The sequence below is a fragment of the Scophthalmus maximus genome, chromosome 4 (genome assembly GCF_022379125.1).
Source record: "Scophthalmus maximus strain ysfricsl-2021 chromosome 4, ASM2237912v1, whole genome shotgun sequence".
NCBI lineage: Eukaryota > Metazoa > Chordata > Actinopteri > Pleuronectiformes > Scophthalmidae > Scophthalmus > Scophthalmus maximus.
The window spans coordinates 851,147-867,310 of NC_061518.1; the positions used below are offsets into that span (position 1 = coordinate 851,147).

The 16,164-nt window shown below is 48.3% G+C and overlaps 1 protein-coding gene and 1 long non-coding RNA gene across 5 annotated transcripts; both read right to left on the reverse strand.

The window, feature by feature from the left end:
* Window positions 1-246: 246 nt before the first annotated feature.
* gpatch1 (G patch domain containing 1) lies at window positions 247-9,066 on the reverse strand. Of its 4 annotated transcripts, none has more exons than XM_047331610.1 (20): window positions 8,909-9,066; window positions 7,698-7,832; window positions 7,516-7,601; window positions 7,228-7,388; window positions 6,926-7,023; window positions 6,760-6,818; window positions 6,240-6,491; window positions 5,999-6,146; window positions 5,077-5,156; window positions 4,776-4,995; window positions 3,675-4,106; window positions 3,427-3,590; window positions 3,198-3,325; window positions 3,015-3,103; window positions 2,529-2,671; window positions 2,156-2,438; window positions 1,491-1,574; window positions 1,225-1,331; window positions 1,019-1,140; window positions 247-387 (listed from the first exon to the last, which is right to left on the reverse strand). In XM_047331610.1, the coding sequence occupies exons 1-20, from the start codon at window positions 8,976-8,978 to the stop codon at window positions 354-356; spliced, it is 2,895 nt and encodes a 964-aa protein (XP_047187566.1). In that variant the 5' UTR covers window positions 8,979-9,066; the 3' UTR covers window positions 247-353. The 4 variants fall into 4 exon arrangements, with proteins under 4 accessions (XP_047187566.1, XP_047187565.1, XP_035483626.2 ...); XM_047331609.1 differs by having other exon boundaries at window positions 3,409-3,590; window positions 6,240-6,488; window positions 8,909-9,065; XM_035627733.2 differs by having other exon boundaries at window positions 1,497-1,574; window positions 3,409-3,590; window positions 8,909-9,065.
* A 2,490-nt stretch (window positions 9,067-11,556) lies between these two features.
* LOC118302016 lies at window positions 11,557-15,221 on the reverse strand. Its single transcript, XR_004790432.2, has 3 exons — window positions 14,935-15,221; window positions 11,803-11,876; window positions 11,557-11,710 (listed from the first exon to the last, which is right to left on the reverse strand). It is a non-coding gene; the product is annotated as an uncharacterized LOC118302016 (long non-coding RNA).
* Between the last annotated feature and the right edge of the window lie 943 nt (window positions 15,222-16,164).

The window sequence follows — 16,164 nt, forward strand, 5'->3', positions numbered from 1 at the left end:
CGTGTCAAATCTGTCGCCGACACGTTCACGCTCCCCAGAGGACGAAGGGTTTTCCAGCTCCGAGACGTTCAGGGACCCGATGCGACTCACGGACGTTTCTAAACGTTTCAGGAGACAAATTCGACTCATATTCAGGTTCCTACTTGTATGAGGCGTCAGTGTCTCGTTTCACCCTCTGTCTCAAACAACTGGACTTCATTGATCCTGTCCTCAAATACAAATTTCAAAAAACAATAACAACAAAAATACATCCGCACATGATTTTATTATTTTTTATAAACAGGAATAAAATGAGGTGAGAGCAGATGAGACGGCAGCAGGTCGTCCTCACGGAGGACAAACGTCCTGAAGCTTCACCAGGTCTCACGTGACTGGACGCTCTTCAGTCTGTCAGGACACACACACACACTTTAAAGTTTTTTAGAGAAACCAAAGATATTAAATGAGGGTTAAAGAGGAGAACATTTAAATAGAAACTGTTTACAGAGTTTGATATTAAATATTAGTTAATTTATTATTATATATGTAAAGCTAAACGGCTGCGACTTGATTATTTAGTTATATATTCAAATATACATACACTGTAATTATACACACATGTATATATAAAGACATTTCAGAACTTATTTCCTTAAACCTCTACAGTTGGTGCCAAAAGATAAGTGTGGGAGAAAACTACAGCACAAGAACAACATAACTAATGATCAAATCAATGAATAATCAAAGAATCTATTTGAAAACAATCAGTGAAACAAGTTGTATAAAATAAAGTTAAAATATGATTATGAATCAAACAAGATGACAGGAAAACACCAGGTGGTGGTTTTTATTTAACGTTTCCTGATTAGAAAAATTATTTAAGTTGTCAATTTAAAATTAATCTATAAATTTTACTCTGTCGTCTTTTTTAGAGAAAGTTCTTATTCAGCTGATGAGTCGGATTTATTTATATATTTGATGATGTCACTGGTACTGAAACGTGTCTTATAGATATATAGCTGTGTCTGTGACCTCTGACCTCTTGAGCAGCTCCTCTGTGGACACGTGTCCGTCCTCCTCGTCCTCGCTGCTGTCCGACGCCTCCGTCTTACTCTTCTTCTGCTGCTTCGCTTTGTGTTTGTGCTTCTTGTGTTTCTTCTTCTGAAAAATAAACAAAGTTTGACGTCGTGAGCGAAGAAGCTGGAGACTCAGTGCAGTTTTGTCTTCTCTCCTCTCATCTCCCACCTTCTTGTCCTTCTTGTGTTTGTGCTGCTTCTTGTTCTTGTGTTTTTTCTCTCTGCTCCTCTTGTTGTCGGGTCTCTCCTCACTGGGGGGGGGGCGGGAGGTGGAGCCTGCGAGAGGAAGTTACTCAGGTAAAGTGTCCGCTGACGTGAAAAACAACGTGTCCTCAGAAACCTGAGATTTTCAGCTTCTCCTGCTCGTTTACAATTTTTTCTTCATGTCAACAAATCCCATTAAAAATAAAGCCGACACTGAACGAACACACTCACACTCACCGAGAGCAGCTGAAGGAGGCGGCAGCTTCGGACCAAACTCCTCCTGAGACGACGTCCGACTCGAAACCGGCGCTTTCACTGAAACACGAGGAGAAACAATCACAACGACGACATCACATCCTCATCACAAAGAACGAACAGGAAGTGGATTCAACCAATAAATAAACTTCCATGATCAAAATGGACAGACAGAAGCGTAGACGTTTAGTAAACGCAGACGCCCCCTTGTTCTACTTCCTGATTGGTTCTCATCAGTCACGACTCCACGACCAGCGGTGAAGGTCAAAGCGTTGCTACGGTGACACTACCTGTCAGTAACAGTTTCACCTTGTCGTCGCCACTGCTCTGACTTCTCACCATCGCTGTTCCTCCTTCAGAGGAGTTTCTGTCACTAAGCAACCAGCTGCAGAAGAGACAATGTACTTCCTGTTTACACCACGTGACGTGTGTGGACGGATTAACCTGTGACCCAGACGAGCTCTGGATCTCCTCCATTGGGAAAGTGATTTCTCCTCCGGCAGAAATCACAACCGATTATCTGATAATGGGGGCGGGGTTTATATGGTGACGCGGAGAGAAGCGTTTTTTTGTAGACAACCAAGATGGCTGCCTCTGACGAACAAGCATTTGACTAAAAGTACCAGATATTTTGAGGTTACCTGTCTGCTGGTTGGCGCAGGTGGAGACGGTAACTGAGGTGGAGGAGGACGTGACGGAAGAGGAGATGTTGAAGAGGTTCAGAGCCTGAGGCTCCACTTTCCCCTCATCCTCCTTCGTCTTCTCCTCCTCTTCACTCTCTCCCTCCGATGAAGACGACTTCTCGTCAGAGGAGCTGGCGAAGATGGCTTTGAACAGATCCATCGGAGGCCTGCTCTCCTCTTCATCCTCTTCCTCCTCTTCGTCGCCGTTGCTCTTCTTGTCCGAGCTCTTCTGATCCACCGACTGGTTGAAGAGAACACGGTTTACAAGTTCCTCGTCACAGTTTTCTCTAAATGTTCTGATCAATTTCTGTCGACACAGATAATTAAATACCTTCGTCCCGTCGGCAGTCTGCTGCTCGCTGCTGCTGCAGGCAGGTAAAGAGGCGTCGCCCTCCTCTTCCTCCTTGATCTTCTTCTTCTGGTCCGAGATGTCCCACCTCGACCTCTTCCCGGTCTCTGGAGGCTTCGGAGGAGCTGAGGACAGGAAGTGATGTCACAGAGGATGAGATTGAAAATGAGCTCGGGAAAAGAAGAACTACAAGTTTAAACTGTGAACAGATGAAGTGCAGAGAAGAATAAAACTACTTACTAACTCTTTGATTATTACTTAATTACTAAATTACTAATTACTACTTAAAAATTAAATATGAAGAAATTCTTTTATTTTCCTCCTTTTCCTCCAAATCTTTCCTACCATTTGGCTTTTCAAGAATATTAAGGTGTGACTGTATATAAATATCCATTAACCAGGATGTCACTTCCTGTGGGTCCGAGGCCGACGAACAACTGCAGCTGCGACGTTAAGAGGTGAACATACCTGTCGTCTCTCTGCTCTCCGTCACCGTCAGGAAGTTGAAGACGGAAAACTTGTCTCTCTTCACCTTCGGCATACCCACCAGACCCGAGCTGCAGAACCAATCACACACAGACTCATTCACACATTTAGGATTACGTGACATCACAGAGCTCGGTCGTCGAGGAGACGGCGTGGTCGTCGTACCCGGGGAACGGGTCGGGCACGTTGAACCTCTTGCAGAGCAGCTTGTCCGGATGCCACTCGAACGTTTCTCGGGTCAGTTTTCCAAACATCTTCATCTTGACGGCGGCCTGTTTGTCGTCCACGTCGCCCTGACGACCAGAAGAACAAACAGCTCAAACAAATAGTCTTTGACAAATTCAGAAGATTAATCATCAGAGCGACGTCGGCGTACCTCCTGGTCGCGGCTGACCTCCACCGTGTCGCCGTCGTCCTCGTCGTGTTTGGCGCTGGTGAAGCGAGCGGTGAGCGAGGAGGAGGAGGGTCTGTACAAGATGGAGGCTCGGACGAACTCCTCCCGCTCCCTGCTGCGCTCCCACTCCGTCATCCCCGAGTCCAGACTCTGCTCCACGGCGTCTGAGACACAAATCAGGTTTTCATCGGGGATTCAGGGTTCGACTGCAGTGCATTATGGGACATGTGGAGGACGCAGGCTCATACCTCTGTCTCCCTGTCGCAGGTGGTCCAGGTAGAGTTCGTATCGAGCCTGTTTGCTGGGGTTCTTCTCAAACGGTTTGAAGCTCTGTGTGGACGACTGGACGCCTCGCCACGACGCCAGAGCCTCCTGCTGCTGCTGATGGAGGCCGGAGGAGGAGGCGGCGCCGCTCAGAGCTGACGACACCGACGAAGACCCCGCCATCGATCCCGCCATCGACCTCGCCATCGCCACCGCTGACGTCACCGCCAACGACACCGCTGAAGACCTCGCCGCGTTCTCCGCCATCGACCCCGCCATGGTCCCTGCAGTCGATCCCGCCGTCGACCCACCGGAGCTCGTGGCGTGGCGTGAGTCTGTGGCGTTGGAGGAGTTGCGGAGGTTGAGGAGTCGATCCCGGTCTTCAGGCTTCAGCAGCTCCATCACTGAACTGGGACCTGATGGAGATTCAGGAGAAAACAGGAGGAAGAATGAAAACTTAAAAAGAAAAAAAAAGAAATAACAATTTCAACATGTTCCCACGTCAAATCGAAATGGTTCGTTTGTTTTTCGTTCGTTCATAAATTGAAATTGTTTGTTTTTCGTTCGTTTGAAAATCGAAATCTTTTGTTCGGAAATGGGAAACGTTCGTTCGGAAATCGCAATTGTAAGTTCTTAAGTCGAAATTTATCTTTAGTTTTTGTAAGTTCATAAATCGAAATGTTCGTAAATTGGAAGCTTCTTCAACATGAGGATTTCATCCTGTTTTATTATCTACTGTACTTTTGGACAGTTGGTCGGATACAATCTGACAGTTACAGGAGTCAAAAGGAATAATTGAAAATTAGCAGACATATGAAGTGACAGGTTAAATTAGTTGATGGACAGAAATGTAGATTTTTATCTACATTTATTTTAGTCACTTTTCAAACGAAGATATTTTCTGGGTTATTTTCTCCAATCTGAGGTTCTTGACGTCAGACTCTGAAACTGTGACAAACAGTTTCTTCACATGTTCTAGTCAAATTTTGTAAATCATCAGGACGTTGTTCAGACGGACTCCGCCGCCTCTAGGGGGCGCTAGCGTTAGCGTTAGCGGGGCGGTTGATGACTGAATCTTTTCCTACCTTGCAGGACGTCCTCTCCCAGCAGCGCCCTCCTCTGGCCCGAGTCCAGCTGGTGCCGTCCCCCTTGTTGGGGATCCTCTTTGACCATGTGGCCCCTGGACGTCCTCAGGGCCTCGGCCAGAGCGGGACTGACCCCGGACAGACGAGAGACACTGACGGACGTCAGATGGAAACGATGGACCGGTCTGTAGTCGCGGGGTAGCGTCGGGGGAGGGAAGATCTGAAAGAGACAGACGGAGATATAAGGATTTTACTTTTGTTGAAATGTTTCTAACAAACTGACGACAGATCGTCCACTCACCGTTTTCTCCTCGCCTGCTCTTTGGGTCAGAGTGAATCCCTCCAGGATCTTACCGAGGTATGACGCGTCTTTGCTTTTGTCTGAAAACGAGAGAACAAATTCAGTGTTCATCGATATTTTTTTCCAACGTTTCTTTTTAATAAAGAAGAAAACAAAACATTGCTCAGGATTAAACGTGGTTCAGTTTCCGAATCGGTTGAGGTTTGAAAATGAGAACGTGCAGATTATAACTGAAGCAGCAATGATTCATTGATCTACAGACAGACAAAATCTGTTTTGACCATTGATTACTTGTTATTTTCAAAATGTTTGTGAGCATCTCAGTGACTCTATGACCTCATCTTTTTCTTCAGATGTTTTTTGATTTTACTTGGATTCCAATTTTCTTTCCAGGACATATTCAGTGATGATCTAGCTGGTAAGACAGACAGGAATCGCTCACTTCCTGTTGAGCATGGCTAATGCAGTGTATTGCAAAAAGTTGTTTGTCTCGAGTCCCACAAGTCAACAAAATTTGATGCATGTACGTGACACTACTGAAACTATATGCCAGGTACAACACTCCATGACAAAGGGGGGCGCTATGGAGCCCCGGGGCCACACCCAGGGCCTTAATCCACGAGTAGCGGGAACAATAAATTAAATCCATCAATCTGGAGTAGTTCATTCTCAGCTAAAAGCAAAATAAGAAAATGTTTAAATAATTTTCCAGGACAACAACATTTTCCAGGAAATTTTCATTTTTGTGTTTTCCCTTAATGGAAAATTTCATTTCCCAGGTTTTCCAGGACGCACGGGAACCCTGCTGCTGCCTTTGTGAAGCACTTTGCAGCGTGGATTATTTTTAAAGTGCTCTACAAATAACGTTGTTTTTTTTCCAGGCTTCTCCAGGACTCTCCAGGTCGTTCCCAGGCGGAGTTACCTCTTCTCTTGGTGTACTGCTGCGGAGCCGTCCAGCCGTACAGTCCGTCTCCGGGCTCCTCTCCTCCGAGCTCCGTGTCGTACCGGGACATGGAGTCTTTGTGGTAAACGTCCTCGTCCTCGTCCTCCAGGGCGCCCACACCGAACGCCTGCAGGTCAAAGGTCACCAGAGGTCAAGTCAGGGACTGAGAACCTGCTGACGTTTTTTTCTATTTAAAATAAAAACCTTTGACAACGCTCACCTGTCCAGCGACTCCGCCTCCTCTGCGCGAGCCCCGCTGAGCGGCTCCGAAGAGACGACTCCTCGTCTCGGACTGAGGCTTGAACAGGTCGATGTGTTCGGGCGCCGCTCGGCCCAGCAGCGCCATGCCTGGGTCCAGACCGCGATAACCCAGACCACGAACTCCAGACCTGGGACTGAAGTCCACAGGGGTCACGTCCTTCGGGGCGAAGGTCACGTCCTCTGGGGCAAAGTCGTCGTCGTCGTCGTCGTCCTTGTCGGGCGGAGAGACCAAATTACAGGAAATCAATTCATGTGTTTGATGAAGCAGCTTGAACATTTGAATTTGAAACGTGTCGGACGTGATTTGAGGATCGAGACGTGACCGCTGAAAGTCAGAGGATGGGAGAGAAAGAGTAGGTGGCTCTAATCCTCCAGTCAGGTGCTGTTTCACAACTGAAGAAGAAGTTTTAAACAGGACGACGGTGACGTGCATTTTGTTTTTAAAAAGGTTTCCGATGGCTGTCGTTTGAGTCACGCACCTCTGAGTCCTCCGAACCAGCGGGGGGCATCGTAGAGCTGTAAACTCTGGCTCCAACACCTGTCAGGAGGAGGAGGAGAAGAAGACAAAGGAGCTTTTATTCAACATCCGCAACTTCACATCTGATAAAAATGAATCACAGGATAATCGTGATGGTTGGTACGAACCCGTCTGCTGTCGACGAGCTTTCCTCTTCACGCGCGGCCCGACGCCCTGACCCTCCTTCCACCCCATCTTCCTCAGCAGCTCCACCCCGATGGACGACCTGCGAGACAAAACCGTCACACCTCAGAGACCCTGGATTGTTTTCTGACTGTATTTCAGTTATTGACATAAGAAAACTTTTGTTTCTCTGGTGACCCATTGTCACATGACTGTGGGGACCCGCGGTCACATGACTGTGGGGACCCGTGGTCACATGACTTTGGGGACCCGTGGTCACATGACTGTGGCGACCCGCGGTCGGTACCTGGCGGGTGCGATCAGCTCCTCCAGCAGAGTGTCTCCGGGGATCAAAGCGGCCTGAGCGTTGACAGCTCTCGCCTTCTCTCGGGCCTCGTCGCGGCGGCTGGACGAGAACTCCTGACTGGTGGTGATCTGAGCGGGAGCGATGCCGTGCTCGCCAAGGTCCTGACGCACGGCAACGCAAAAAACCACGATGATGATGAACATTCATTCATTCATTCATACATTTGCTGCCGTGAATCTTTGAATCTGCTCTACAGAATAAAATCTCAGGTCATCTCATGGTTTTTACCTCATCGTCCATAAAGTCCTCGGGCCTGGCGAGTTGTTTCTCCGCTTTCTGTTGCCGCGACGACACAAAGGTCGCCGGCGCCCAGCCTGAAAAATAACAAAACACATGCACACGTGACGTGTTTGACTGAACTGAGACAAACTGAAGGTTCTGGACAAACCGTCCGCCGCCGCAGCACCGACCTTCTTTGGAGCCGACCGTGTTGTAGTAACCGGCTGAGAATCCTCCGGTGAACGCTCCGTGGAACCTCTGGAATCGTCCCTTCTCATCTTTCACCGTCTGCTCGTGGAGCGGGACGGGCTTCTTCCTCGGCTCGTCTGCGGCAAAGCACACACACACACACACACACACACACACACACACACACACACACACACACACACACACACACACACACACACACACACACACACACACACAGAGCAACATTTTAGTTTACTGGAGTTAAAGTTCACGGGTATGAGCAGCAGATTTAATCAAACTCATCTACATGATGCTCAAGTGCTTTGTCAACAGAACATACATTTTTTTCCTATATATTTTCTGCTCTGTCCAAAATAATCATCATGAATTCGACATCTTTGTTCGTCCAAAGAGGAAAAAAACAACAAGAAGAAATTATAAAATTATGGTATTTTTCACTGTTTGTTTGTTTGTTTATCAAAATCATCTGTTCTTCCTTCATTCATTTGTAAATCTAAATCGTTTGTTCGATTCAAAACTACCAAAGAGATTTCCTGTAAACTTTGTGGCAGGATGGAACATGGACCAAAAGAAAGATTCCATAAAATCAGACTAATCCATGGACCTAATTCAGATCCATGGATGTGGACGTGGTCTGAATCAGGACAGGTTGAGTTCCTGGTTCTGTGTGAGATCTGATCCTCATGAGAATCATGTGAATGTGGTTTGACGAGGACAGAAAATATGTTTTCACGTGTCTCTCAATGCAAAACATGCAAAGTAATAACAGATCAATAAATATAAGTAACACATTTAATGTCATCATCTATCAAATGCTTCATGAATGAAGTGTCACAAAATACAAACACTTTTAAATCCAGTGAAGTTATTTCTACGTTTTCAGAGTAAAACCTCAGTAAAAGTACCAACGAAGCAGCCGAACACTCAACATGATAATAACGATTCGTAAAATATCTTAGTCGAAAGTCCTGCGGTGGGAACACGACGCCGGTACGAACGGGAACATTAAACCGGCGGATCTCTGAGTGAAGTCTGGTTCACGGACCGGAAGCTATGCTAACAGGTGCTGCTGTTAGCTTCCTGCTCGTTAGCTTAGCCTCCCGTCGCGGCCGCCGGAAACGTCACAGCTCGTTTCTTTCTGCACAGGGTTAGGGCAGGTGGAACGTCGACGTGCGGGGACCGACCGTACCTTCCTCCAGAGGCTCCAGAGGAGTCCCGTAAGACACGAAGTCCTCGTCGCCGTCGCTGTCCGACGCCATGTTGCTACTACAGCTACGGAGACTGCGGGGGGACAAACCTTCCCGCGGGAGGCGAAGCGTTAATTATTTAACGACAAGAAACAAACAGCGATATCTTGTGGTGGCGACGTGTAGAACAACATTAAAGGATCAGTTCACACAAAATATGAGAACAAATGTCATTTTTTAGAGTTTCACTGGTTCAAAATCAACAACTTTTTTTTCTTTCTTTTTTACTTCTTTACTTTTGTCTTTGATTTGCATGAGAACGAATGTTTTTGATTGTTTTCCTCTACAACCAAGGCCTCCTCCTCCTCCTCTTCCTGTTCCTCCTCCTTCTCCTCCTCCTGTTCCTCCTCCTGTTCCTCCCCCTCCTCCTCCTCCTCTTCCTGTTCCTCCTCCTGACTTTAAAGGATCAGTTCACCCAAAATATAAAAACAAATGTCAGTTTTTACAGTTTCACCGGCTCAAAATCAACAAATGTTTTCTTATGATAATCTTTACTTGTAGAGCACTTTAAAAAAAACATGTTACAAAGTGCTTCACAAAGGCGGCAGCAGCGTTCCCATGTGTCCTGGAAGACCTGGAAAAACCTGGAAAAAAGTGACAAATTTTCTTACTTTTTTGCATGAGTAAAAATGTTTTCGATTGTTTTCCCCTACAACCAAAGCTTTGAAAAACAACTTTCAAAAGCAAAAAATCTTCACCATTGTTGTTCTGTGTCATTATTATACATTTCTGTGAAATTCAATTCCCTCTTACTTTTTTCTTTTGTCTATATGGTCATATAACTATTCATGTGACATCACTGTAGCACACATATTCTGAAAGCCACGGTCCTGAAAAAATGGATGTATATAAGTTGACTGTACATTACAGGATGGAGGTTTTACCATAGACTGTATATAAAGGGTTTTACAAGCATTATTACACTCGGAGACGCGGTGGATCAAAAATGAGAAAAAATGCCTTAGACATCAAAACAGAATTTAAACAGCATAATTAACAAATCCACTTTTCTTCTTGTAAACGAACTATCCGGTTTCCTTAGTCATATATACTGACAGGTCATATATATATACATACTTACATACAGTACATATACATATGTTTCACACAGAGAGATATATCTGAGGTCTGGCAGTAAAAAAGTACAGGACACAGTGTGTTTATGTGCATGCGTGTGTTTGTGTGTGTGTGTGTGTGTGTGTGTGTGTGTGTGTGTATGTGTGTGTGTCTGTGTGTGTCTGTGTGTGTGTTTGGAAACTCATATTTCTGTGTATGTTAAGTTCTGAAAAAGTAGCTTCCCAGTGGATTACAGTCATAAAGTTTAATGACCGGACAATTTAAAACAAGAGACGAAGAAGAAAAACAAAACCTACTCTGACACTCTGCAGCAAAGACTCATGGGAGCTGTGGTCTGAGGAAGGCCAACAAAATAAAAGCCCCGGTTGCAGTTGGTGGAGCAAGCGTGTTACTGGGGGATAGAAAGATAGATAGATAGATGGATAGATCAATGGGTTGGTAGGTAGGGAGGTAGGGAGGTAGATAAATAGATAGGTAGGTATGTAGGTACGGAGGTATGGAGGTAGGTAGGGAGGTACAGAGGTAGGTAGATACGGAGGTATGGAGGTAGGAAGGTAGGTAGGTAGATAGATAGATAGATAGATAGATAGATAGATAGATAGATAGATAGATAGATAGATAGATAGATAGATAGATAGATAGGTAGGTAGGGAGGTAGATGATAGATAGGTGGGTATGTAGGTACGGAGGTATGGAGGTAGGTAGGGAGGTACAGAGGTAGGTAGATACGGAGGTATGGAGGTAGGAAGGTAGGCAGGTAGATAGATAGATAGATAGATAGATAGGTAGATAGATAGATAGATAGATAGAGAGATCAATGGGTTGGTAGGTAGGGAGGTAGGGCGGTAGATAGATAGATAGGTAGATAGATAGATAGATAGATAGAGAGATCAATGGGTTGGTAGGTAGGGAGGTAGGGCGGTAGATAGATAGATAGGTAGATATGTAGGTACGGAGGTATGGAGGTAGGTAGGGAGGTACAGAGGTAGGTAGATACAGAGGTATGGAGGTAGGAAGGTAGGTAGGTAGATAGATAGATAGATAGATAGATAGATAGATAGATAGATAGATAGATAGATAGATAGATAGATAGATAGGTAGACTTCATATTTCTAAGTGAACTGTGTAGTGTGTTTTCTCGCCCTGCAGCCTCAGCGGAGCTGAAGTGTCGGTTATCAAATGTCCGTCCAAAGCTCACAACAGTTTGTCATTTATTTTCTTTGAGCCTGAAATCACGGACGCTCCCTCGGCGAGCGATAAAACCTCAGCGCCTGAGGCCACGTAAAGATCCTAATCTGAGGCCCCCGCGACTGCACACAGCATGGACGACGCCTGTGTAACACGAGCGAGCTGCTGAACTTCAGGGGGTTTAGACCAACTGGACCTGGAGCGAGCTGCACTCAGGGAGGGGGGGTCAGGACAGAACCAGAACAGAGCCAGGGTAGAGTCAGGACAGAGACGGGACAAATGAAGTGGGGGGGGGGGGGGGGGCAGAGAGGATCCAGGACCAAGATCAGAACCAGATCAGAACCCTAACAGCAGGGCCAGGAGAGAACCGGGACCAGAACCAGAACTCATCCAGACGGAGGGGGGGGGGGGTGTTGATCGTCTCCTGATGTAACCGGAGGAAATCGTCATGACATCAGCAGGGCGCAATGAGATTTTCTCTGAGAGGAGAGAACATCACAGAGAGCTTCACCAACATGACATCATGAAAAAATAATAATAATAATTATATGAAAAAAAAGACGGATTTCACCTTTTCACTGCTCGAGCCGGAGCGGGAACAAGAATTGATCTCATCAGACGCATCTCAGATGAACAGACTGATGACTGAAGTCAAATAAAGGAACTCAGTTTTAACATGAACAGTAGAAAATACACAGAACGCTCATCTGCCCACGACCACTAGGTGTCAGCGTCTGCACACGGGGCAGTCGACCTTCACCTGCGACTGCAGCTGCGCAACAGCTGCAGTCGCAGGTGTCGATCAACACGAAGCGACTGCACAGAACCAAACTGAAATCTGTCCGTTTGTTTTCATCCACAGAACAAAAGAAGCCAAGAGACAGAAATGTCTTTATTAGTGGTATTACATTATTTTTATTTAATTTATATTAAAATATTTGGTGTGTTTTATCGTGTCAACCGTCCTGGATGTTACGAGTCAGACACTATGTTCTCCAGCCAGGACTCAGGTCAGAGGTCAAACTCGTCCAGGCCGAATTCTTGAATTTCAGAAGGATGAAAAGCTCCTGAACAGATTTCCAGTGAACTTGGTGGAAGGATGGAACATGGGCTGCGGTCGAATTGTCAAATTTGCTTCAGAAGATGAAGTGACCCTGAAGTTTTCCTCAGCACCATGATAAGATCTGTTCAGATTCTCTAAATGTTTAGGAAAGGAGCTTCATGCTTCCTTTCCTCTCTCCTTTAGCAGAGGACACACTGGAGCTTCCTCTGAAAGAGTAACGAGGTATAGACCCACAATTCATTGCGGCAGCAATATTTAACATGATGCGTCATGAACGGACGCAAACGATTCAATCTGAAGTAGAAGAAGAAGAAGAAGGAGAAGAAGAGTATGAATATGACCCAGATGTCAGTTACTATTACGTATGAATCATAAAACACTGAAACATGCTGATGGAGCCGCTGAGGTTTTTGTAGTTCATCTTCATCAACAACATCCACCGTCACATGATGACGTGGTTCAGTGTCAGTGGAGTCGGATTCTCTTTTCCTATGAATCCTCCTTGACTCCTTCCCTCGACCTCGTGACCTTTTCCACTGAGGTCGAGGGTTAGCAGAGAGGAAGAGAACATCTGAATCCAGCCATGGTGCAAGAAAGAATCCATGAAATGTTGGTGTGGATCTGGACAAAGGGGCGGGGCAAGGAATGTTTGATCTCCTTCTTTAACATAAGTTTAAAAAATATATGTATTTTCACTGATTTCACAGATAAAAATTCACGGATCTATGAAGACAATTAGTGACTGATTGTTTGAGTGTGTGAGATCTGGTGATTGATTGAGTTTAAGGGTTGTTGTTGTTGTTGTTGTTGGACGTCTGATGTGCTAGTTTTCACTTTGCTCTCCTTCGTCGTCCTTCAACTGTTGAGTTTCTTCAGATCCTCGCCCGTCGTCCCTCCCCCGTCAATCCTCGCCCGTCAACCCTCGCCCGTCGTCCCTCCCCCGTCAATCCTCGCCCGTCGTCCCTCCCCCGTCAACCCTCGCCCGTCGTCCCTCGCCCGTCGTCCCTCGCCGTTGTCCCTCGCCGTCGTCCCTCGCCGTCCCTCACCTGTCGTCCCTCACTGTCCCTCACCTGTCGTCCCTCGCCCGTTGTCCCTCGCCCGTCGTCCCTCGCCCGCCGTCCTTCGCCCATCGTCCCTCCCCCGTCAACCCTCGCCCATCGTCCCTCCCCCGTCAACCCTCGCCCATCGTCCCTCGCCCGTCAACCCTCGCCCATCTTCCCTCCCCCGTCAACCCTCGCCCATCGTCCCTCCCCCGTCAACCCTCGCCCATCGTCCCTCCCCCGTCAACCCTCGCCCATCTTCCCTCCCCCGTCAACCCTCGCCCATCGTCCCTCGCCCGTCAACCCTCGCCCGTCGTCCCTCGCCCGTCATCCCTCGTCCGTCGTCCCTCGCCCGTCATCCCTCGTCCGTCGTCCCTCGCCCGTCAACCCTCGCCCATCGTCCCTGGCCCGTCGTCCCTCGCCGTTGTCCCTCGCCGTCGTCCCACGCCGTCCCTCACCTGTCGTCCCTCGCTGTCCCTCACCTGTCGTCCCTCGCCCGTTGTCCCTCGCCCGTCGTCCCTCGCCCGCCGTCCTTCGCCCATCGTCCCTCCCCCGTCAACCCTCGCCCATCGTCCCTCCCCCGTCAACCCTCGCCCATCGTCCCTCCCCCGTCAACCCTCGCCCATCTTCCCTCCCCCGTCAACCCTCGCCCATCGTCCCTCCCCCGTCAACCCTCGCCCATCGTCCCTCGCCCGTCATCCCTCGTCCGTCGTCCCTCGCCCGTCATCCCTCGTCCGTCGTCCCTCGCCCGTCAACCCTCGCCCATCGTCCCTCCCCCGTCAACCCTCGCCCATCGTCCCTCGCCCGTCAACCCTCGCCCATCTTCCCTCCCCCGTCAACCCTCGCCCATCGTCCCTCCCCCGTCAACCCTCGCCCATCGTCCCTCGCCCGTCATCCCTCGTCCGTCGTCCCTCGCCCGTCATCCCTCGTCCGTCGTCCCTCGCCCGTCAACCCTCGCCCTTGTCCCTCACCTGTCGTCCCTCGCCCGTCAACCCTCGCCCATCGTCCCTCGCCCGTCGTCCCTCGCCCATCGTCCCTCGCCCATCGTCCCTCGCCCGTCAACCCTCGCCCGTCAACCCTCGCCCATCGTCCCTCGCCCGTCATCCCTCGCCCGCCGTCCTTCGCCCGTCGTCCCTCGGGAGCCGACGGACGACCAGGCGGGGCTGGAAGCTGCGAGCACTTTGTAACTGTGACGTTGACGACATCCTCGCGTCACTCAGCTCTGCTGCTAAATCACAGGCAGGAATTTTCATCGTCTGCATGCCGTTTCAGGGCGTTTTCACCAATATCCCAGAGGATAATTCATGGATCTTGATGGAAAAATAAAAGATATATCTGACACATTTAGCAGATTGATTTCTACGAGCCTGTGAGATTTGGTTTGGATCCAAATGATAGCATCTGGATCTGGTGGATTTGAATGTGGTGTGAGGTGACTGTTGCTGGTGGAGCTCTGAGCTCGGCTGAGCGACGCTCTGGTTCCCAGGAGAAAAGAATCTCCTCCAAAACAAACACCAGTGAGTTGGGAGGTTGAGCTCGTGCGTTGTGAAGGATGTGCTGTTCAAATGTATTCTGTGATGCTGATTCCCTCTCACGTCACCTGAGACGACCTGAGTCGAGGCCGCAGTTGTTCTTCTTCTCCCTCCTGCAGCCGTCGGCGTCCTCGGGTCCCGTTCTCCTCAGCGTTTCACCTCCTCGGCTCCGAGTGTCGTCATGGTGCGATAACGCCTGAAATATTAAAGAGAACCGACGCCGGAGCGGCTGCACACAAACTCATGACTAAAGCATTAAGAGCTGCCTGTGATCTGCAGGTCTGCAGCATGAGGCAACACACTGCAACCAGCACCGAGTGTGTGTGTGTGTGTGTGTGTGTGTGTAGACGGGGACGAGCGGTATAACACACAAAAGCCAAAAGATGGAGAGGAGCGAGTGAATAGTAAAGAGAAGGAGACACGTTAGGATGTAGGAGAGGAAGCAAGGAATTAGAGAAGAGAGGACGGAGGTGGAGAAGGAGAGGTGGAGGGAAAGAACATACAGGGAGGAAGGTGGGAAGGAAAGAAGGAAGGATGAAGTGTTGAAGAACGACAGGTAAAGAAGCAGAGAAGAGAATGCGGAGGTAGAGAGGGGAGGAAAAAAAGGGGGAAGGGGAGGAAAGAGGTCAGTAGATAAATGAAGAAGGAGGTGAGGTTAAACAGAAAAGGAGGAAGGAGGGGACGTGTGTGTGTGTGTGTGTGTGTGTGTGTGTGTGTGTGTGAGTGTGTGTGTGTGTGAGTGTGAGTGTGTGTTTGTTGTTAATGTCGCAAAATATAAAACTTACAAAACATCAACCTCATGATCTTCACCTAGTGGAAACAAGCAGGAGTCTGATTGTTTCTGTATTTACCTGTCTCTCTCCCTGTCTGTCTCTCTCCCTGTCTGTCTGTCTGTCTGTCTGCCTCTCTGTCTGTCTGTCTGTCTGTCTGTCTGCCTCTCTGTCTGTCTGTCTGTCTGTCTGTCTGTCAGCAGGACAAAGTCCATGAGTCTTAATCTGATTTGGAGGGAATTTGATGTGATAAGAGGAAAGAGGAGGACACACACACACACACACACACACACTCAACACACACACACACACACACACACACACACACACACACACACACACACAGAGTCGTCGTCATTTCTCATGTTGTTTCCTCTCCCTCCTCCAGCAGAGCAGATAGTTCTGTACGGCTGTTCATCATCACAAACCCTTCAAGGGTAAATAACATTCAACACAAGGGGGGGTGAAGAGGGGGGGGGGGTGAAGAAGGGGGCTATGAGGGGGGTGAGGGGGGTGAGGGGGTAGTAA

Excerpts from the sequence above, each read along its gene's own strand:
- gpatch1 (XM_047331608.1), bottom strand. The coding sequence starts at position 8,978 with ATGGCGTCGGACAGCGACGGCGACGAGGACTTCGTGTCTTACGGGACT. Across the intron at positions 7,389-7,515 it reads AGGACTTTATGGACGATGAG|GACCTTGGCGAGCACGGCAT; the intron begins GTAAAAACCATG and ends GCCGTGCGTCAG. Across the intron at positions 3,104-3,197 it reads GTGCCCGACCCGTTCCCCGG|CTCGGGTCTGGTGGGTATGC; the intron begins GTACGACGACCA and ends TTGGTTCTGCAG.